General features: G+C 34.2%; 2 protein-coding genes across 5 annotated transcripts in view; one reads left to right on the plus strand and one right to left on the minus strand.

The window, feature by feature from the left end:
• The window catches only part of LOC123703500 (latrophilin Cirl), a 265,780-nt gene extending 259,860 nt beyond the window's left edge, over positions 1 to 5,920 (plus strand). Inside the window, exons 22-24 of one of the 2 annotated variants that reach the window (XM_045651525.1) lie at positions 562 to 714; positions 2,813 to 3,106; positions 4,143 to 5,920. In XM_045651525.1, coding sequence (XP_045507481.1) covers positions 562 to 714; positions 2,813 to 3,106; positions 4,143 to 4,931 — 1,236 coding nt within the window. In that variant the 3' untranslated portion in view covers positions 4,932 to 5,920. Of the gene's footprint in view, positions 1 to 561; positions 715 to 2,009; positions 2,365 to 2,812; positions 3,107 to 4,142 lie in introns of both variants that reach the window. The other variant, XM_045651526.1, reaches the window with a different exon arrangement.
• A 1,139-nt stretch (positions 5,921 to 7,059) lies between these two features.
• Positions 7,060 to 14,143, minus strand: LOC123703529 (growth/differentiation factor 8-like). Of its 3 annotated transcripts, none has more exons than XM_045651577.1 (3): positions 14,005 to 14,143; positions 10,324 to 11,331; positions 7,060 to 8,658 (listed from the first exon to the last, which is right to left on the minus strand). In XM_045651577.1, the coding sequence occupies exons 2-3, from the start codon at positions 10,792 to 10,794 to the stop codon at positions 8,275 to 8,277; spliced, it is 855 nt and encodes a 284-aa protein (XP_045507533.1). In that variant the 5' UTR covers positions 10,795 to 11,331; positions 14,005 to 14,143; the 3' UTR covers positions 7,060 to 8,274. The 3 variants fall into 3 exon arrangements, with proteins under 3 accessions (XP_045507533.1, XP_045507531.1, XP_045507532.1); XM_045651575.1 differs by having other exon boundaries at positions 13,983 to 14,143; XM_045651576.1 differs by lacking the exon at positions 14,005 to 14,143 and having other exon boundaries at positions 10,324 to 11,518.
• Between the last annotated feature and the right edge of the window lie 10,600 nt (positions 14,144 to 24,743).

A 24,743-nucleotide genomic window follows, 5' to 3' on the forward strand; every position in this document is an offset into this window, starting at 1 on the left:
TTCTAAGGGATAAAGCCATTATTTGTACAGTTCATGTTTGTGTGTATTGTTATATAGCGCTTACAAAATAAACCTTCCATAGTTCCGTTAACAAAAGAATGACCAAAAGGCCAGTGCTTTCACCGCTGTTTTTCAGCCATAGCCTGTTGTTACACCATAAATGTAAAAATATGTTTGATGTTCAATATAAACTATTTTTAGAAAATTACTCGCGAGGCTGGGTTAAATATTATTTCGAATGGAATAATAATGTACTGCGATTCTACACAACTGCCTAATTGATTTAGCCAGTTGATAAAAAATCACAGCAAATCAACGACTATTAACAAAGTGAGGGTAGTTGGGTCAATATCGTATAGACAACGTCTAAACCCCAAGTCAAGGCACGATTCGTACGAATGCGCCACGATTCAAAGGAAAGAAGCATTTTATAGTATTCGACAGCTTTATAAGCATGTTCGGACAGGAAATAGTGACAACTTTATTGACAACTTACTATTCATCCGCAAAAATATTAAATCAAAAGTTACGTCTAACAATATATTATAACTCCGTCTTCAGTTCCAGAAGGAGTGCGGTCGTGTAGCCCGCCGGCACCGCTGGCTGTCCTGCCTGGCCCCGGGCGCGCCGCTGGACACACGCACGGGCTCCAAGCGCCGCTACCACCACTCCGCGCCCGATACTGATGATGTGGTCGACCCGAGGGATGTCACTGTGAGTGCTTCTTGTATTGTGTCTATAAGTGTGTGTGTAGTTCTTGTATTGACTTGGGTGTCTGTAAGTGCGTGTGGTTCTTGTATTGCGTGATTGTCTCCCAAGTGAATATGATGTTGTTGATCAGAGATATATCACTATAAGAGATAGTAGTTCTTGTAATGCGTGATGGTCTCCCAAGTGAACATGATGTTGATCAGAGGTATTGTCTTCCATAATTTAACATGATGTTGTTTATCCGAGATATGTTACTGCAGGTCAACGTAGTTCTTGTATTGCGAGATTGTCTTCCAAGTTCACACGATGTTGTGCATCCGAGTGATATCCTGTTATCTGTTAGTTAATCCTGTAATCTGACGCTCGGTTACCAATTACTGATTATTATGCTCTAAAAGATGTCACTGTAATCGTTATTTTGCTGTTTCTGGAGAAAAATTAGTATTTCAATTCAGATTGACCCACCTGTAATAATTCAAGAGATGTCACTATAAGTGATCGTCAGTTTATTGCTTCTAGCCCATTTTCTTACAATTATTAGGTATTATTGTAACTTGCAGTCTGCGGGTAATTTTGATGTCTGATTGTGACCAATACCCAACTTTAATGCTTATTGATAAAATATACTGATGATTGACCAACCTTGTTCATCAAATAAAACCCTGATGAACATTTAGCTCCTCCGTCTAAGTGCTCTTGCCTTTGTGGCTCCATGATTTGATGCAAAATTGTATCGTAATAATTGATCACTAATATGTAAACGCCCATACCCGCTATTTTTTGCCTTTATTTAGTACCACGTGATGTACTTCTCAATTTAATTCCATTATGTCCTAATGCTTTTAGAATCTGGACTTATTCGACTACACTTCTCAAATTAATCTCCAATTTGATTGTGACAAAAAATTTTGTTCATGTCACAGCTCTTTTTTGTGTTTTTTTCTTCTTGATTTCCTTTATTATCATTCATTTTTATTGAAAAAAATAATAGAACTTAAAAGGCATTCTCAGCACTGAATGTGTTCTTTTCTTTCTTATGCTTGTATTGTCAGATTGGAATGTTTTCCTAATTATGTGCACACGATGTTTAAGTCGCTTTTGCACAAAATTTATGAAAAACGGATACATTTGTGGTAGATTAAGTGGTAGCATTAAATAAAATAACAAATTAATATATGTGTGTGATGTTCTGGTTGGGATTTTTGATGGATTGTGTATATTAAATATATCTTTTATATCACTCATAACTCACAACACACATCATTCGACCAATAACTCACAACAATACTTTCTGACAGAACTCAGCGAGCACATCAGTATCAGCGTCCACAACGAATAACCTCGTCATAAATAACCTAAACGTTGTCGTAAACAACAACAATCACAATAACAACAACGTTATAAACAACGCGTCAGTCGCTTCGCTGGCGGCCGCCGCGGCGGCTCACAGCTACCACTCCCATAGAAACCGTAGGAACTCCCAAGACAACCAAAACTTTGGTCCTCCAAGCAACTTTGGCCCCTCTCTCAACGCGACAAGTGCGAGTTTCGCGCACGGCGAGCGCGAGGCGGGCGCGCCCATGTCGCACCTGCGCAGCCCGCTGCACGGCTCCGGCCGCTACCCGCAGGGCTACCGGCAGAACGTCCAGCAAGGTTCGTACGCACTGTTCAGAGATAGGATTTTTCCATTAAATACGTTGAACCACCAAACACCACAGCCGTAACTAATCGGTTTGCGGCAGCTCAATTTTGTGTTTAACAATTGTGTTCCGCTGAACTAACATTTGTAGGCGGATTCACGGTAAGTCTATTTTATTTTATTTCAAACTAACACACTAACGCTTATATGATTACTAACGTTAACCCGGGATGATCTAATTTCAGTGGTGTGGTGGTTGTAGATGCATGTGCCGAGCGATCTAATTTAACAAAAACAACGGATCAATTGGCACGTAATCTTAAAAGAATCCTATCTCTACAATATTGCGTATGACCTCTCTTTACACTCTCGCTACTCTAGACCCGATCAGAATTTCTAGTAGATAATTAGTGTGTAGATTGTATTTATATTTATGTATTTATATTTCCGACTACGAAACAGAGCTACAACTTGCAACCGGATTCAAGATGGAACATCCGTCCGACCGCTCCTATTTACGTCCCGAGCGACGACATACGAAACGCGCGAACGCCGACGCCTCAAAACATCCCTCATAGTTCGTCCCACTCCCAGAGCATTGCGTCGATGCATAGCTACAGAAATAATATCGAAGTGCCGAACGATTACCAGAACCTTCGGTCACGGTCGCCATCTTGTTATTCCAACAAAATGGCGGCATCCATTGGCGCTAACGACTGGGCTTTAATGGCAAATGCGGGCGGCAGTGTTTGGAAGGTGAGGGGAGGGCGTAGCACTACTAGAGTGAATTAATGTACACTTCGGTAAGATCTCAAGTTCTGGGGAATTACAAGCCGTTGGAAAATCGATAGGCTTAAATTGTAAAGCTATTGCGAAGGACATAAAGTTTAACCATTTGTGTAGTGCATTTTGTCAAGAAACTTTAGTCGCAATTATGTCTTGGTTGTAAATTAGATTAAAACAAAGTTTAATCAAAAACAGCTGAGGTACAAGCTTAAAGCTATTATTTTTAATTGTAAATCATGAAAGCGTCGACAAGCAAATGAATTATTTAAAATATGTTAATATGTATCAACTATCACTATTTTATTACTAGTATTTTTTCAGGAATCCTTTTTATTTATTTAGATATTAATGGTGAAGGAACTTGCAAGAGATCTTACCTAAGTGCCATTAATTGCATGAGAGCTAACCTTAGAGTGACTGCATGATTTCATTTCACTTGCACATGTATAGCCCATCCCACCTCCTTCTGTACACATTCATTACGATCATAAAATGCTCGAAATTTCATTCATCCTCAACATTGACGTTTTTCTTAAGAATATTTTTGATTAAATGACAGTTGTTGCCGCAATGTATAACGAACCTTGGATATTATTCACTTTATATTATAATATTGATTGATTGATAAACATATTGAAAAATATGAGCTTGATTTATTTTTAACAGTGACTTCCAAATACGTTCTTATGTATTGTAAATTATAATTACTAAGTTCGTAATTTTTCTTAAAAATCATGGAACGTGTACTAAAAGCAATAATGCTGGAATTATCTTTTATTGCCGTATGAATTAACTTACTAGCTTGCAGGAGGTTCTCAGCATGTATTAATCGCACTATATAAATAACAAAGCGTGGAACACAATGACATTTATATATCGTTTAATCGACATTTCTCGTGTACTGCTATTGTAAAATATCCATGAAATTGAGCTGTTAATGTAGAATTTGTTGTTTGAAAACATTTTAGGTGTCTATCTCGTATTAAAGTGCGTATTCAATTTGCAGAACACTTCTTCTAAGCAGCACATGGGCAACTCGTCGACGCTGCCGCACCACGAGGCGAGTGCGGGCGCGGTGGGGGGTGTGGCGGGGGGTGCGGGGGGTGCGGGGGCGGCGGGGGGCGAGGGGGGGCACTACCCGCTGGGCTACGGCACCACGCGCAGCTACCACCACGACCTGCGCGCGCCGCACGTGTTCCTGGCGCAGCACTCGCCCGGCGCGCAGGAGATGATCTTCCGCAAGCACTACAAGGAGGAGGGCCGCCGCAAGCACCACGCGCCCGCCAACCACACGTACTCCGAGATCGCCGCGCAGCAGGCCCGCATGTACCGCCGCGGCTCCGAGGAGTTCCGCGTCATACAGGACGACCCGGTCTATGAGGAGATCGAGCGCAACGAGACCATGATGTCGGACGTGTCGGACGACAACTCGACGCCGGACTGCCGGCCGGCCGCCGGACACCACGGCTCGGCCGGCAAGTTCTTCGGCGACCACCGCCCGCTCATCTCGTACAGCCCGGGCGAGCGCCACCACGAGCAGGAGCACTTCGCCAAGTACGGCAAGTGGGACACGCTCGAGCGCGCCTACGAGCCGCGCCACGCCTACCCGCATCCGCAGCACGCGCCGCACCAGCACGTACAGCACGTGCCGCACGTGCAGCACGCGCAGCACGTGCAGCACGTGCAGCTCGCGGCGGTGCTGAACGGCGAGAACAACGTGGTGTGCCACCTGGAGCCGCCGCGGTACGACGCGTACGCGCCGCCCGCACGTACGCTCAGCCAGCCCAGCTTCTGAGCCCGCACGTGTACAGATATAGCGAATGATTTTTCTATGAGTAGACATAGATTAGACTCTTGGGCCACGGGGCGCCCGGGCCCCCGACCCTAGACGTAACTCGACTCTAAATCACTTTTTCCACTGTGATCCTATTTAGTGCGGCGGCCCGGCCTCGGCCGTCGCGAACCACTTTTAATTTTATATCTTGAGATTTAGGACTTTGTACATACCTAGACTTAGCTCGACCCGGCGTCGGCCCGTTCGACCCGGCGCCCGCGGGCGTCCGATATCTCGTAGTGGGTACGAAAATCTGTGATGTTTCATTTATGCTTTAGATTAGGTTTTACGCGAACGGACGTCGTCTCCGCCGCGAGTGTTGACGTTCTTCGTTTCGTTCTTCGACGTTTCGGCAGCTTCTTATGATTTGTCAAAAGATAATCCATCCGACCTATTTATAGACTGACACCACTGAACGTTGTGCACTCTCCGTAATTTAGTCTAGTGTTTTAATATTAAAATCTACGCGAAGTAGAGTTCTTTTACCGCCACGAATGAACTGTTAATTTTAAATTAAACGATAAGGAATTGTTTTTATTTTAGGAACGGATACGATAACCTGTATGTGTATTCATTTCTTGTATATTTTGGACCGACTAAGCAATATTGTAGACTGAAGTATTGGATAATTGTTGGCTGATTAACTTTAAAACAATAATTTATATACTTTTTAGCGTAGCCAACATTTATGAAATACTTTCTAAAAGGGGAAATATATAAGAAAATATCATGGGAGGATTATATTTTGTATTTGGGTTTACTAGTCTATTGCTCCCAATTTAAATGTAATTGTACATTGTCATGTGTATTTCTGTTATGTATTATTTTTGTTTGATTGTATTTTAATAACGTTATATTAATGTAAAGTAGGACGAACAGAATGTGTAAATAATTTAAAGTTTATATAAATAAAGAGCGGCTGTTCTGTGAGGACGACCGCGAAATTGAAACATTTCTTTTATTTTCCTTCCTTAATGTTGATGATATTGATATCTGATGATACTGAAAAAGGTCATAATATTATGAGATACACCACTTATAGGTATACACACTATATATATACCTCAAAAATTATTGAACTGATTTTTTTAATGTCTCTGAAAGAACAATAACTGTAAAATTTTTCTAAAAGTCAGCTAGGAATTTATAAGTATCTATACACATACAAATTCACGGATATTAACTATCCTTACAATATTTTCCTTTCACGCAATACTGCGATTTAGAGAGACTAGAGGTAATATAGGCTACTTATTACCGCAGTAAAACATTCCTATAGGATCCATTAAGATACGGATTGAATATCTGCAAAATTTATAAATTCCGATAGATGGCGCAGCATTAAAAATTTGACATTTAATTATGACAATGACTGTCCAGTTTCTTTCACCATGCGAACTTGGTCGCGGAAAGCTAGTTTTTTATATAATTTTTAAATCCATAGGTTTAAAAATTATTGTCCGAAATTAACAAAATATACTCAGAACTTGTAACGACCATGTCAGGCATGGTTTTAGTACTGAACTGCGTGCTACGAAAGCGGAAAGAAGTATCGAAGATGTGGCGCTGTTGGCGATTTTAATAATGTTGCCATTACTTACTATAAATAGAAATGAAAACTTATAGTATAGGTATTCTATCAATTTTTTGCACCTATTTCTGTGCAATCCCTAATTTTTAGAGTCCATATTTTTACAATAGAGTCAAATTTTCAAAACTCGACTGTAAGAAGTTTTATGGCGATTACTCTATTATATAGTGACTCTTTTATTGTTCTAGAGGTGATGGGTTCGATTCCCACTAGTTTGAACATTGTGTAATGAGAAGAATGGAAATTGAATAGTGTAGAATCTATTTCATATAATTTAATTACGAAAACACAGTAAATTAACGAAATAACCAATCAAGTTCAGTAGCAATTAGAATATGCTTTGGTTAGATTGAAACTAGATGGCGCTATGTAAAGTACATATTACGTATTAATTTATAAAATAAAACAGCTAGCTTTTGTATATAAAGATGAGGAGGCATTAGGTAGGGTAAAATATGTTATCACTGCAAATATACACTGAAAGAAAATGACACATAATATGAATTGAAAATTTATTTAAAAAACTTATAACACGACATTGTTAGTTAAAATTTTGACAAGTAGACAATTCAAATATTTCCCTTACCCCTAAATTTTGTATAAAATTTCATTCGCGATCCAAAAAAACATTGAGAGATCTTTATAGAGGCACATTAATATTCTCGATGCCCAATGAGATCTAATTTTGAAATAACGCCCGACAAAAATATATTTTCTAAAACTTACAATACGAAACATCTAAACAAACTACGTCATCAATAATACGATTTAAACACAGGGTAGGTACTATGTTTTAATATTTAAAAAATACTACATTTAAGCACCACCCGCTAAGCCTAAAAGAAATAAATTTTGTTCGAGATCCGAATGACGTCCAAACAAAGAGTCAAGAAAATACATCGAAATTACATAAACTACCTATCTACTTATAATTAAATTTAGATCTTGATGTGACATATCGACATGGCGATTTTCTAGTACATTCCGTCACGGAAGCGCTACGTCACAGGCACTTGACGAATATTTTTAAAACGTATTACAGTTAATTTCATAAATTCCACCTCTACGTCATTTCTATATGCTATGAAAAAGTAACGAACATTAGCATGAATTTGCAAATTTATTATAGATCACGTTCACAAATATTTCCAAGACATTTTTATAAAACAAAAGCTTATTGTGTGCATAATTTTTTTTATTGTTACATTCTTGGCAAATCGTCAACTATTCGCATTTTTACATCACGGACATTTTATGACCGAAGTAATTTACCGTGCCTGTGATCGTATTCATTTTCTACTTACAGATGAAAAACTTACGAAACTAAATTTTAGCACTAAACACGTAAATGCAATTGGGACGATAAAATGAAGAGAAATATATAAAACTATTTTGCGCCAATGTTAGTCGAAAACGTGAGTGAGTTTTGAGCTCAGAGACATTCGAGAAACTATGAACGCTAGTAAGTATTTACAATTTAAATCTCTAGGTTAATCGAAATGAACCAAGAATAAGTATTGAATATACTAGTTGTACAAAAGCAAAACGTACAAGGCACACAACACACATCACAAAGAGTTTGCAGTCTTCATCAGATTTTATCACATCGCAAAGGCGACACTTCACCGAGCCCCAAGCTGTCGCGCGCCACCGAGAGCGGTGGATCCTGGCTAATACCGGGGGATCGCACTCGGGGCCTACGCGGGGCGGTTGCTATGAGCAACCACAGCTCTCGACGACCATACCGGGGATAGTCCCATAAATTATATTTAAATCGTGATCGAAATACAGCATGGATATGCTGCTCATTTTCCTCGGGGCACAGCAGGGTCCCCCGCTGCCCTGTGGCGCTGCCAGGTGCACTAAATGTGTGTGGGGGTACTTCTGCAAGAAACTGTATGGGCACTCCCCGCTGCAGTAGTTCGCGTCGTACTGCTTGGGTGCGATGATCCAGTCCCAGCCGAACTCTTCGAAGTTGACAGACAGCGGGTATCTGCAGCATCGCACTTCTTTGGAATTCTCCGTGCAATCCATTCCTATCATTCGTCGCGTCCTCTTGTGTGAATTGTCTCTAAGACTTACTTCTATGTATGGCATCTGGAAGAAATGGTATAAGTTATTAATAAATATATTATCTATGCGTTTTTTTGTTTGAAATTACGTACGCTACGTATCAAACGATACGAAAAACATTTAATTTTATGCGACCTAATCAAATATCGAACTTATAAAGCTAAGAGAAACCTAAAAGCTACAAAAATTAATATATAGTTGCGTTCAATTAAAGTTATGTTAGATTGTAGATAATAATATCCAATGACGACAAGACATCAAGATCACCGCGCAGTTTTGGGATAAATTGCGAATCGACTGACCTAATTTATTCAGATAATGCGTATGGGTTATCAACAAATTTCAGCTGCCTAAGACTTCCTCTAAAGATTAACTTAATACGCAATAAAGTACTGTAATAATACCTATAGGATTGCTTCACAAAAAGCACAAAACTACATATGTTACATGTATAAAAATAAATAATTTCACATATGTTTTGTATTCAGAGATAAAAAATTACGTCGCATTTTCTAGCAAATCCTAATTTAGGAACATGCTAGATAAAAAAATTATAAATGCTTATCTTTCATTGGATTTTTAACATGTTATGCTACTGTTTGAAATAAGTTTCACTGTTAATCATAAAAGTGCTAAAAGCTTAGAATTAATGTTTTAAATAAGTTAATTGTGTCAGTTTTATTGATACTTGACACAAATTGACCTCAAATGACAAGGTTCGATTACGTAGGTGGGGTAAATTTGGTATTGGTTTGATCCACGTTTGATCACACGTGTTTTGTGCCATAGAGTGCGTGTTCTTAAATTTCATGAAAAATCTACCTTAACTTTATATAGACTAAGGTCCGATTTTTCAATCCTTGGTTAAAATTTATAAGACCAATAAAGTATTACATATGTACTACATTAACTGTCAAATACGAGCAATAAGAATACATTTTTGAAATGGTAGTTTAATACGTTATTCGACGAGTAAATTTTAACCAAGGTTTGAAAAATCAGCCCTAAGCGGAACAAGAGAATAAGACAAATTCATTTTATAAGACTATCAGAAATGCGAGAATAGATACATATATACGATACGTACATCCAACAATAGATAGGTACATGATTAATGATTATATAAAACAGTTCTATATGATATAATTTTATCACTGTTATTATGTGAATACATATGATTTATAACAGACAATGTCACGGGCACTAGCTAGCAATTCCTTATCAAAATAAATTTCATAGCATAGTCAGATACAGCTTTGAACTTTATGCTAATTATAATTCATTTAACTTTTATCACTATATGTAATACTAGCTTTCCGCCCGCGGCTTCTCCCGTGTTTTGAAAGAAAAACCCGCATAGTTCCCGTGGGATTTCCGGGATGAAACCTATCCTATGTGTTAATCCAAGTTACCCTCTATATGTGTGCTAACTTTCATTGTAATCGGTTCAGTAATATTCGCATGAAAGAGTAACAAACACACACACACACACATCCTCACAAACTTTCGCATTTATAATATTAGTAGGATATCTAGGGTTGAATAAGTTGAACAAAAAAACTTATTAAAACTGGAAAAAATCACAACAAAAATTGTCGAACAGGAATCGCTGATAAAGCTTTAAATAGCTGTTTATTTATAGACGATAAAAATACTGTGATAGTTTATCTTAAAGCAATAATGACTCACCAATGCGTTATTTGATTCTGAACTGGGATGGGGTACTACTAGGCTCATTTTGTTCTTCGAGTCTAGTACCCTGACTACTATCGCTAAGTTCTCTCTGGGTAGCCTGAAGAATTCGGCAACCATGTTCGTGACATTTGCCTTTACCCATTTCCCCGTCTTTAACTCCTTTCTGGACAGTTTTATTGACCCCTCTGCATAGGGCACAGAGGCCTTATTCCCTTGACTATTTCTTGTTATTCTATTGACTTGATAGTTCACGTTAAAATGGTCTTCTAATATGGTTACGTTCTGCCGCGGTTCTAACTCCTGTATGTGGATATTAAGGAAAGCCTCATCTACTTCATTCTGCAGAACTTTGTTGGTAAATCTGAAGTTAATCACTTTTAAACCTTTGAAGTGGTTGTGGCGCCGCGTATCTGTGAAGTATAGATATGATTTAAAGCATTTTGTACAAATTATAAGCAGTTGCATAGTTATATTAAAGTTTACATTATTTTTAGTAGTGCACAGTAGAGCCGAGTATATTTATTTACTATTATAAATTATAAAATCCGCAAAGATTCCGCGTAATTACATACGTCATTTTTATATATTAAGCCCTTTATACCGATTCACAGACTATAAGTACCTAATGCCTACGAATCAAAACTATTTGTTACACATAATATGTAGTTCCACTTATACCTAACATCGTAAAATTCTATCATTTTCAAGCAATCGGTATATAAAGCTAGGAGCCGCCACTCCCAACCGTATAACCCAAACATTCTTCTTCTTTCAAGCTATTTTACAAATGTTAAGGATAATGGAAACAAACATATAAAAAGTGGTGTAACCCTATAATATCTTTTATCTCTACATTTCGGTAGTCACAATTTATTCATAATTTAGCGCCGCATGGGTTAACAGATAATTTAAATATACATCCTTCTTGTTAAGAGTTAGCGCATAGATTTGCTAAATTTTTATTTTTTAAGTCGTTGCCATGTCCTTTCTCCAATGCGGCATCTGAAACAAACATAGTATTCTTTAATAAATAAATATTGCACAAAATCTTTTACGTTATCATTATTATCAGTGCATTTTGGATTCATCTCCAGGGGAACATTATCGCATTAACAATAAAGAGTAGGTAATCTGATAACAAGAGAAACAGTTACAAATTCAAATGTAAAATATTACTGCTCTATAATTTCATTTTGTATGGAGGAAGATTCAACAATTGGAGATTGTAAAGAATTTCACGTGTGTATCTGTTTAATATACGAGTTTGAAGTGACAACATTCCGGATAATCTATTTAAGAATGTAAATCTTTATTCAAATGTGTATTTAAATTTTGGTAGAGTTTAAGAGTTTTAAGTAGTTTTTAATTTTTCGTTAAGATTTACACACGTTCAGATAATTTATGATTTACAAGACGTATTTCTTCACTACGCGGACACCAAACACTAACTACCAACAGCACCAAAAACGCCCCAACTCCAAATGGAAATGTTGCTCGCTGATTCAACTTTCCCCAACTAAATTTGCACTGAACCGGTGCGATTCGTACATATGATCCAGGTGTAAAGTTAAAAATACCGAGTTCGTTAATCCAGAGAAGGCCAGCCACCCACTTAATACATTTTTACGCGAATTTTGTTAACATAAGAGTGCTGATAGACACTTTGTATACAAATCCGTCGTCGATTGTTTGGAATTAAGCATCGGATTGTTTGTTGGTTTGCGCGCAACTGATCTCTGTTTTGTGTTAACTAATCAGAGACTTGATAGATGGTGGTCTGTTCTTCATTGTAGCTATAAATTATGTTATAATGGCAGGAAAATTAATTGCAAATGTGCCGTGATTGCATGATGGATCGATGTTTTAAAAAATTTGGTAAGTTTAATATGGGTAGGTATCCTAGATAATCCCTGGTCATTTCATAAATCTTAAAGTTTGTATAAGTAGGTTTATACTTTATATGTATCGCTTGCACCCTGAAACTTTTTACTGATTTTAATTTATTTACACGTTGCGTACGTATGGAGTTTATGAGACCGAATGCCACAGAATATTGTAAGCTTGAAAAAAGCTCATAATGATTAAAACTACGTACGGGCCGGTAAATTATATATTAAAAAAGAACTCAAAAATGGAAATATATTGTGTAGTTTACAAATAAGTCGATTTATTGAATTATACAAGCAACTTTCTCTGTCTTTTATAATACACATTTCGAACCATTAAAGTGGCTCTACAATATGACTCATTATTTGATGAACATTGTGTTCAACAAGAGTTTGTAATTAATATTAGCATTCTAATCAATAATTGATTTATAACACTATCTGGACCGATTATAAATATATTATTAAATAGGTATATTTTCTAAGGATAATATTTTTATCTAGTATTACAATTGTATACTTAAATTTAGGCATAGCTATCAAATAACTATATTAGGTATGTGGGACATAATTTTTTTTAAGTTTATATAAACTTATTTTATCCATTAACCTCTGAATCACAAAAAGAACTGAAACACGGCACTTTAAAAAATGCGGGATTCGGATTTGTAACAAAAATGCGGTAGTGCGTATACGTATCAATTTATTTATGTTTCTCTCAATTACACTAACCACAGATAACTTTAGTCTACAATTGCTCTTATATTGTTACATTTCCTGAAAGTATTAAAGCAATATTATAATAGCTATATAATATACAATGATTAACATTATAAAGCTTCCTTTTTTTAAAGCAGAAAATAATTATTAATTTATCCGATCCGATTAGCATTATTTTTAAGCTATTGCATAGCTTCTATCGCGGGCCTTGAGCGCGGGGACCGAATCCAGAAATTTAGTAACGAAAAACCTCACGCTCCCCACTCCGACTGGCGCGGAGGTGTGGCTTGAAGGCATAGCATGCAATAGCTTTACCGCGGCAGTCCCCGAGTGCCACACGTCTTTTTTTAATTACTTTTAACCATTGCATTGTTATAAATATGTAGTTTGAAAATATAAGATACCTAGATAAAGAACTATAAAATATTTTCATAAATAAAACCGATAACTTTATTTATACAAGGATTATCTCTTTTTGCTAAGAATATTTGCAACTCTGTGCATATTTTTTTTTGTATTTATTTATTTCACTAAAACTAGGTACTTCCTAATAAGTAGATAGGTACTTTTTTGCATAATAATTACAAATTATAAGTAGGTAAGAAAATGTTGCAATGAATGAGGTTTATGTAAGTTTTTCAACGAATGCAACTTAATTCTGTGACTCATGTAAGAGCTACGACGCTGAAAGTAAAGATTTTTAAATAATGCAAACATTCTTTTTTCAAATATTAGTATTTTGAATGACTAATATTTTAATTTTTAGACTACTTGTTTCTATGCAGGCTTCTGATGCTTTCAAAAGCTTAAATTGTTAATATTAAAGATTATGTTCTAAATAAAAATGTTTATGTAAAAGAATGCAAATTGGTTTATAATTAAAGATCGCATTTTTTTTTTATTTCTTTTTTTTTTTTTAATATTCATATCCCTGTTATTTACGGTTTATACATAGCTTGATAAAAAACTTATTTAAAACTTCTTAAATAAATTTTGGAAATTTTATACACAAAAAATAAAATAAAAATAAACTTTTTTAAAATATACTTGCAGCACCAAAGGCAATCACCGTAAACACACAGCACCAACTAATTTGCCGGTCAAACTATCCGAACGGAATCAATTCGAAATTTCCGAATTCCACTTTGGAAATTTGAAAACGCGCGCGCCCCATAGCGGCCTGTGTCGAACTGATGCGCTCTGGAGATGGGCCGAGTCCGTAGTGAAGTAAATCGCGTGGGCTAACAAGGAGATTCAATCATTGTACTCACTAATTCGATCACAATAAAAAATCCACTCTAATCACACACATATAAGACACCATTTGCAATACCGTAATCTCAGTGCATGTACCTACTCATTTCGTTTGATAAGAGCGTTTAATTATTTTTATTAAACGTCTTGACAAGGGTCGTTCGTAAATTTTTATCAGCGTTATCTTGTCGCAGTTTTTTAATTCGTTATTAAATATTTTATATATCTATGTTTAATCCTCTTCAGATAAAAATATAGGTAGCGGGAATAATTTATTTAATTAAAAATGTCTGCAGTCTGTATTATTAATATAAACTGAAAAATGCAAGTAATTTTTATTACTTTCAAGGAAAATACAGGACAAAGAAATAAGAATATTTTTGAATTCGCTATTACTAAGACGGGAGTTACATAGGTACATATTTATGTAATAAACACTTAAATTCATCGCTATAGAATCTGAATCATGATTATTTTAACATTTATTAAATAGTAAATGTTTAAACCATCTGATAAGTCAAAATATAACACTTTAAGGTTGTGAACTATGTACTTGAAGTTTCAGGGCGTACGATTTATAAATTTAAATATCAATAAGTAGTTGTATCTGTAAAATGGCAATAATAATATTAAGGAAATAAAAGCAGCCAAAAAATAATATAACGTACTCAAAACTTACGTAGCCAGTACACCAATTTACCACAAATTAATGACCTTGTTTATATTTAAAAATTAAAACTATCTTATGGATTGTATTATCTGTTTAATAAATCAGTGAATCGTAGACGCTGCGACGCCGCGGCCGTAGAGCCCTGCCAAGTGTTTACTCAAAACATTACATTGTATATAAGTCATTGACATGTCTAATGTCCGATTAATCTATATTTTATATACCTACATTTTAGTAACTTAAAGATGCATGTATTTAGTACCTAAGACCTATTGTCGCACTAAAAAGAGACATAGATAGTAACATTCTGGATACGGATTTATATCCGTACCTAATTACGTATTGTGTGTATATTTTATTTACATTATTTTATCTTCATAAATATAAAACTCGTAGCACAGTGATAGCTGCCATACTCCTCGGAAACAGCTTGAATTTTTTATTCATTCTTAATTTAGTATATTTAGTTAACTGATTACTATTACATCTTTGTAATATTTTCATAAAAGTTCTTAGTACCTAATTCCTGTCGTAATCATAATTTTGTGACCCAGTTGTAAGCTTATTTACGATGTTTTTTCCTTAAACCAGCTTTTTAAAAACAAAGAAAATGGCATATCCAAGAACATTTTTTATTTTAATTTTTGTAATACACTAGTTAGGTAGAGTAAGAAAATACACAATTTTGACTTCATGAGCATTTTGTTCTGTGAGAGAGTAAGTTTTCTAAAATTTAAGTAAAACACATAACCCATTTCATGATACCCCCAGATGATATAAAAATATGCCAAAAACAATTACGATAAACGGGTCAATGTCGCGCAAGTTAATTAGTTTTATTATCTGTGCCGAAATATCACAGATCTTACGCAATTATTCATTTTTAATTATGTACTTCATTAAATTCTTATATAATATAACCGTTGTTCTTAGTAACTGATAGGTGTATGACATCATCACTAAAATTATTTGATAATATTCTGAGGGTGTGTTTATAAATTGCACTAAATATTTACGAGAAGTACCTATAGTAAAATGACAGGTATTGTTTTTATACTTAACTAGCTTTCCGCCCGAGGCTTCGCCCGCTTTGTCTAAAACCTAATAAATTATATACCTACTAAAATCTTCCTCTTAAATCTTATCTATCTTATTATAATATTAAAGAGTTTAGTAGTTCTAAATTTAAAACTTATATAAAAAATGTACTAGTTCAGAGAGCGTGCTGCGTACCTTGGAACTTGGAATAAGAACAGTATTCAGGAATATATTGGTACAGTATTCAGGAATATATGGACGATAAAAACCCATGGAGGGTTGTCGCGTAAAAACCACAGGACAGTTCTTTGGCATATTATGATATATTATGTATTTAGATATAAGTTACATATTATTATGTAATATCGGCATGATTTTAAAAGAGCAACTATGGAGTTTCTTGCCGGTTCTTCTCCATAGATACTGCTTTCCGAATCGGTGGTAAATGTTAAAAATAATTATGTAATGAAGATTCGAAAGTGCTACTATACTCCTTTTCAGCTATGATGATTCCTGTGACACTTCATCGTGTTCCGAATTACGTATTTTATGTTTATAACGCCAAAATAATTTTAGTGCATAATATTTTTCTTTTATGGCGGCATTATTGCCAAAAATATAAAAATGAAACATCCTAAGCTTATAAATCAAAAACAGTATTGTTTAGTTAAATATAATGAAAAATAAAATAAAATAACACAAAAATATAATACCTACGCAATTCTTGTACATGAAATGGATCGTTGAAAAATCATAGAGTTGGAAAATCATATAATCGGCGCCCATCTTGTGATCGTTTGTCAATCGAGTCAATCGTCTGTACGAGTGCGTCAGCCTTGTATACAAGTTGCATTTTTATATTGATACTTTACGTGGTATTCTGTTATTGTTACTAATTGTTATTGTTGACTTTTTGTTGCTGTTGTTTGCTCAGTTTCCTTAGTTAATTGTTGGCGAAATGCCGAAAAAACTAATTTTGGTACTTTATTCAAATCGATTTCGTTTCCATATAAAATATTATCGATTATCGGAAACAATTGATACGATTTCAGTACAGACATCTCTACACGTGTCAAAAATCGATGTGTCACAGAAATCATCTTAGGTGGAAAGGACTATAAATAGTAGTCTAATTGAATAAATGAATGTTTGAATTTGAGTTTGAGTTTATCTTAAAAAAACCGCATCAAAATATGCAGTGAAGACTACTCTACATCGAAAGCTAATCGGCTGTCTTGACTAGGCTTGTCATCTCGATAATTTTAAAGAATATCACTAGACACACACATTTCTAAAATTCACTTCAAAGATTTTCCAAAGCCAAGTCTCTAAATGTGCATTCGAAATCTTCTCACACAAAATTTGTAGGAGGAATCAATTAAAAAACTTTGCTCTATATTTTAATATGAAATGACATATAATCAGATTTTACACTTACAAAACAAATGAACTGCCCTATATTAATATAAATCAATATAATATATACAATTATCGATTTAATGAGAAAATTATATTTAGTTACAGTAGGTGAATGTTATAAAAATATTTACAAACACGACGATTACACAATTAATTGCCACATTGTTATGATTAAGTCAAGGAGAGTTATTGTTTAACGATTATTATTATCACGCGGTTCGGAAAATTTATTATGTCTATTTTTAGACTGCCCAATTAACTATCTGAAAGTTGTACAAACAAATATTAACACTGTTAAATTTGAATTTCCATGCTTTAAATTTATGAAATACTAGAGGTCCGCCCCGGCCTCGCCCGTTGTACATATTTACGTTTTCTCTACATAAGAACCATCCTCGTACTTCAAGGAATATAATAAAAAAAGAATTATCGAAATCGGTTTACCCGTTCACGCGTGATGCCGCGACAACGCGAAACGGGTTTCATTTTTATATATAAAGATATTACCGGATATGATTATCACAAGCAAATAATATCAATGTGTATATTAATGTAATTAATTTTATCTTTTAGCCTTTGGCCTTTTGGGGTGTTAAATTTTCGTCATCGTTAAAAAAAAGTCCTGCTAAAAAAAGGATCAAAATTAGGAAATAACTTTTGAAAACCATTCTATGTCAATTAAACTTTCAATAATTATAAGACATAATATTAATAACCTATTGATAAAGTGGTATGTGAAACGATCACATGAAATTTAAATTTTATTTTAATTTTTTTCTCTGCCATTCTCGAACCTTCTTTTAAAGTTCATTAAATGATAGCAAATTATAGTTGTGTATTTACTATTTTCCTAAAACAAACCATTTCTTTGATAAGACTTTAGGGTTAGTGATCTAGACTAGACTTTAGTGTACTATAGAAGCTAGAGGTTGTAGAGTCTATTGACTAGAAAAATATAATGTTAGTAAAGTTTTCTGGAAGTTTCATTTCACATATCATTCATATAATACAAAATATAAATACATATCTATATTTTCTCTTGCTTGATTTTTATAGAAAACGTGTCATTAGTTTGACCCTGAATAACTGTATCAAGCATTGGAAATTATTTACGAGTTTTATTTACACAATAATTATGATTATTTCCTTAAATACCCTATATCCACTGCAAGGACACCAAGCCTTCTATGATGGTTCACCATGATCCACCACGCTGGCCAAGTTCACCATGATCCACCACGTTGGCCATTTGCCTACATAAATGTCAGAATTATAATTTATCAGATTTTTAAGATCTTTACTTATGAGTTATGAGTAACATTTAAATTAATCGCATGACTAACTAATTCAAACATAAAGCGATTCAAATCTGACCTAATAATTCGGTGACACATTTCCCGGTACGAATTTTGTCTTGTAATTATTAATCCAAGTCTTGAAATGCGACCGCTTATTTGTCGTGTCATTTATTCTTATTCCAAGTTACATTTTATTAAAATATAAGATTAGGTCGATTTATTTATATATTGTGTTTTAAAAACGACACCTATTTCTTAGAAAAGAGAGTATTGCATAGTTTATCAATTGAATTTTTTTTTCTTTTTTATTATAAAAGAATGAAAATTAATTTATTTTTAACTTTAAATTTTTTTCTAATGAAAAATCTATGTAGAGCTTGTGTCAAAAATTATCAATTAATAAAATTGAATACATTGAATCATTTTTGTTACTCTACCTCTATCTCTTTAACATTTACGATTCTGGTTTGAATACGTCCAATACTATTAATAACGGTAATTTTTATAATGACATACAACAGACAGATAATATATCAGACATACAAACTAAAAATAAACTAAATTACACGATCACACATTTATAACTTACAAATACATTTGATTAGACGTCATAACCTTACCCAATTCACCTTAAACAGTATCAAAGCAACGTTAAACATAAGAAAGAATCAAGCAAACAAATCATATCCTTCTAAAAGGTCAGCGCAAATAGTTCGCATGTCGATCCTTACAAACGGGTCCCGGTGGATAGATTTTGAGGGTCACAGACCTCTCAAATGACACAACAGGGACAACGTCCTTCTGCGGACAATTTCTTGAGTGATTTGTTTACAAGACCTCTAGATAGGTATGAGATATTTGATTTTGAAATCAGTATTAATAACTGAAAAGATGTTATAGAGGGAAATAGAAAAGAACTAAAATTGTTCTTCAAAAATAATTTGTTTACAAAATTATTCGGGTATCAATCAAAAATGGTGAAAGTATCTCGAGTTTGTAAAAAATATATGTTTCGTATAAAAGCTTTAATTGTAAGAAAGATACCAAGACAATATTTAGTTAGAAAGTTTAGTGCATTCAGATATCTACCTAGGTACTTACCATAATGAATCATTAGTTAGAGACACAAAGGCAGAATATTTTATCTTTATCAAGTGGCCAACTCCAATAGAAAACACAGTACTAATTTATGTTGTTGTATCTTCATTCATTCATACTACACCTCATAGTATCGTGTTTTGACCCGGCACTGTCACCAAAATCGGATACATTAAACAATTACCCCCAATTTTCGGCACATGGAAGATACACTACAACCTTATTTATCCAATTTGGACCTTAAATCAAAACATTTAGGTTCATATTTTTATACAATAATAGCAGAAGTAAGTATGGAACAGTTCATATGCCTAAAGTTCAAAGTCACCGCTGAATATTGCGTATTGCAGATATGATTTGACAAGTATTTTAGATGATTTGTTATTTTGGTTCCAAAGAGAGTATCTAAAAATAAAGTAATAATATGATAGCTCATTTGAAAAGATAGTCATAGCCTTTGACGTGACCCGGGATAAAAATATAACCTCACAAAAAATACAATAACTCAATACATTTCTTTAGAATTTTAGCTTAGATAGAGGCGATTTTATAAGTATATTATCATATTATTTTCCTACTTTTTATCTTAAGTAAGTATATAAAATAATTATCTAAAGAAATTATAATATGTATATAGTGGTTTTAAAATTATAGAATATGTAGTTAAATATACTTTTTCAATCGATCATCAAACCAATACCTACATAATAATTCGTTCATTTCATTCATTCATAATAATATTGGGATGCGAGTTCTAAATCTCCACAGGATATAAAGGCTAAAGGAGCTTCCTGCTGACGTCAACTTAAGTTTGTATCAAATTTATCAAGTATTATACAGCTTAATACAAAATAATAACATGATCTTGCAAAACATGATTCAGTTTATTTTCAAAATGTTTTTAAGACGAGCTGTCTCTAGCTTTGCTTTCAATAAAGTTAAGATCAGGACTTTCAAAATATTATGTCAATTTTTTGTAAATAATAAACAATCATACATACGAAATACTAAATATACCTAAATGTTATCATCTTAATGAGTTAACACAAAGATTCACTCAAAGCTGCCCTTATAAACAGTATTATATATTTTCATCATCATCGTCAGCCTATGTTTCCATTACAGGGACACAAGCCTCCTAGGTTCCTCCGGTTCATGCTTCCATCCACCACGCTGGCCAAGTGCGAGTCATGTTTAGTACGGGCAAATTTAACCGTATCATTCGCTCACTAGTGATGCCCTACCAATGATCTTGACCGTGACACCCACTCTCGGATCTCCAAGAACTAGTTCCCTAGATATATAATTCGCTGAAGGGAAGCGATTTCATTCCCACGGACGCGCCCGGATGATCGAATTCAGTGTTGTTTAGTGATGTACGATATGTGTATGATTTATCGATGTTTTAATAAAGTGTAATCTGAAATAATGTGTGTTTTATTACCTATACACTGCATCTCCCTGTCCACTACCTTATCTGCTAAGAGCTACTTAAACTATAATACCTACCGCCTGTTGGGCTTTTCTAATGTAAGATTAATTGTTTTACTGTATTATGTACACTATAATACACAATAAAATATGTAGATGTTTGATTTGAGTTGAATATTGTATTCCAGAAACGTGATCACTCCTGGTAGAGTCAAGTGACAATATGAAATAACAGATGAATGGACCACTGTTTACCCTATTTCTGAATCAGTACTATCACTACTATTTCGTTATATTACCTAAGGTAAAAATACTGAATGTATTCAAGTGGACGATAAAAATAAACTTCAAAAAAAAAACAATGATAAAATCGGTAAAGGTTATCAGCTCACAACCGTTAGAGAGTGTCGCCAATGTGTCTGCTATATTTATGAATGACAAGTATTTTTTTCTTAATTAATAAAAACAAATTAATAGATTATAATATCATTGTTACATAAATTAAACTGGGATAAAGAAATACAGATCCCTTTCACACTATTGTTTTCAATTAAGTATAAAAATGTAAGCCAATTCAATGAAAGTGTCAAATAAGAAAATATATAAAGCTCAAATATTGTTGACAATATTTGATAACTTTTATAGGTCTCCATGCTTTAAAGTCCAACAATAGGACCATAGTGTCAGTGGTTCGTCGTCCTTTCGATTAATTGTTATCTTGTTAAATTACTATTGTCACTGTGTAATGTGTACTTTCTAATACAATATTTACAAATTATAAGGACAATGTTTGTGTAGAGTCAATATTATTAAATAGATTTTGGTATGTTTTGTACCAATATTTGTGTTTTAACTTTAACGTAGTTGTTCAGAGTCCTACAGTATAACAGTAGTTAATCAAACAACCATACCGAGTAGAAGATGCACTTTATTTATTATTTTTATAAAGCACTAGTTTTCCGCCCGCGGCTTCGCCCGCGCAGTCAAAGAAAAACCCGCATAGTTCCCGTTCCCGTAGGATTTTCGAGATTGCGTCATTTTTCCGGGATAAAAAGTAGCCTATGTCCTTTCTCGGATATCAAAATATCTCCATACCAAATTTCATGAAAATTGGTTCAGTAGTTTAGGCGTGATTAAGTAACAGACAGACAGACAGACAGAGTTACTTTCGCATTTATAATATTAGTAGGGATTTGTAAAATAAATTAACAAAAAAGTATTATACCAAAAAAATATTTTGATAAAACCATCGATAGATCGTGCAGCCCTACGCAGAAATAGGGTCATTCGCCCTCATGCAACAAATCATTTTTAATTGTGTGTATTCTTCAATCTTTCCATTATACTGACCTCTTAAACAATCGCAAATGGTCGATAAGGATGGATAATCCGGTCAATGAACCCCTTTTTACTTTTTTATTGAGTCGTGGCACAGGATGTCTTTTTAAAGAAATGGGTCGAAACAAATTTTCGAATGGAATAAATTTGGGTCAAATATATTTCGGGGTTGATTTATATTGACAGCTACCGCTATTCGCAATTTTCTCCACTTTTCGAATGTCGTTTTATTTTAATATACACGATGTAGTTTTATAAACTTTTAGCATGCGGATATAAACAAGCGGATTATACATTTTGTTATCTTGAATTATTGCGTTATCTGTGACATATTTGGCGTTTCGCCAATATTGCTGTTGCTAACACAATAATTGTTATTCTTGACAATTATTTATTTTTGTAAGATTTAGATTTAACTGTGCGCATGACGACTTTAATGTCGTCAATATTGTCTTGATTTATACCTACACTCTTTTTTAATAGAGTTCTCTACTTTTTTATGTACGAATAACACAACATGTACAAAAATATACAATACGTAAACCATGTTTTCATTCCACTTTGTGGACTTTTTTAAAAATTCAAATAAATATGACACAATTTCTTAACTCTCTTCTCTCCAACTCCATAGAACATTGATTGATTATACGATTGAAACAGATAATTATTTCATTAATTTTTCTTTTCAAATTGTGAAATACGACAGTTAATTTCAATTTGGTTTGGCACAAAGAATACGCCCGCATGACAGCCCTGCTCCGAGATAAAAGGAGCCAAGGCTAGCGAAGGACATTGTTCACATCCGGTGCTCGGCTGCTGTGCGCATGCGTTCACTTTCTTTGGTATATATCGTTGTTTGTTTTATATAAAAGTATCATCAAAATCGGTTCAGTCGTTTCGGTGCGGCTTCGTACAGGTGAACAACGTATTCAACGTATAAATTTATTCAACGTAGGAAACAAGAACCTCTAAAGTTTTTAAAATTTGATATTGTATTTGTGTGGAAAGAATGACACTATTTTTTTTTTCATTCAAGCCATTTTGTCGAAACCTAATCGCAAGCATGATTATCATACCTATTTACTTATACTCATAACCCTAATAGATCCCATGACGTCACATTTCACAAAATGGTATAATTTTTTCCTTTGCTCTTCATAATATCAGCTAAAGCTGTGTCTAACTGCAACACTTTCTGAAGGCTGAATTCTTAAGCTTTTGACAGCATATATTTTGTAAAGTTGCATTTTTTTATCATTATATAATTAGTGTACTCCTTCCACTATACATATTATGTAGGTATATTATTTAGTCCCAAATTTATCTCACATTTTACAGCACCATGGCCACCCACCAGTAACGTACTTGATTCCTTTGCAATGCCAATGCCACGGGAGAAGAAAGGGGAATACTTGTGGATTAATGGCCGTGCTCGATGAAACTGTGTGAGGAAATTGCTCATGAAAAGCCCTTTACTACTCATTGTTTTGATAAATACACGGGCTAAAGCGCTTTGGACTTTGACCCGGGGAGTTGTGTTATTTAGATTTAGGAATACAAATTGCCTCCGTACTTCTATGGTACTAATCAATTCATCATATTAATAATATTACTTTGATAACGTAAATGTAAAGTTGTGTAAAGTTTTCAGGATGTTTTTTACTTTTCACGCAAAAACAATGTACCTAGGTACCTATCGAATCTGAATGAAATTTGGCACAGCTATAATTGATCCAGATTATCAATTATGACGCAAATGATCTCTTTATACATCTAAAATCTCTTTATTTTGTAAAAGAAGAGTGTTTTATAGTTATTTATTTTCTCGAACGACCGTTTACATTGACGTCATCGGTAGGTAGGTACATTGTATTGTACATAAATGTTTCTAAGATAAATAAGAACTATGCAAAAGAAAGCAACTAAGTGTATATGAACTACGTACCTAAGCCTCAGGTTTATAGACGTTTTTCATTATAATTTTGCAAAAAAGACGGAATTAGAAGATATATTAGAAGATATATATTTATATTATTATCTGTAGAAATCTAGTTTCTTATTACAATATACGTAATACATTCCAATGTACTTAATTCCATTATAATTAGGTACGTACTACTAGACAACTACGTAATACGTAATAATTTCCAATCAATCAACCACAAGATGGTTAGTTAACCCTATAAAACTGCGTGGGGCCTGTATAGCCCTTATATAACGGAAACTAGGTAGCTGATTATGCGGGCGACCACCCAGCTGGCC

This window comes from Colias croceus, chromosome 26 (assembly GCF_905220415.1).
Source record: "Colias croceus chromosome 26, ilColCroc2.1".
NCBI lineage: Eukaryota > Metazoa > Arthropoda > Insecta > Lepidoptera > Pieridae > Colias > Colias croceus.

Coding starts and splice junctions, on each gene's coding strand:
- LOC123703529 (XM_045651577.1), bottom strand. CDS start 10,794: ATGCAACTGCTTATAATTTGTACAAAATGCTTTAAATCATATCTATAC. Junction 8,659..10,323: donor CAGAATCAAATAACGCATTG/GTGAGTCATTAT, acceptor CATTTCTTCCAG/ATGCCATACATAGAAGTAAG.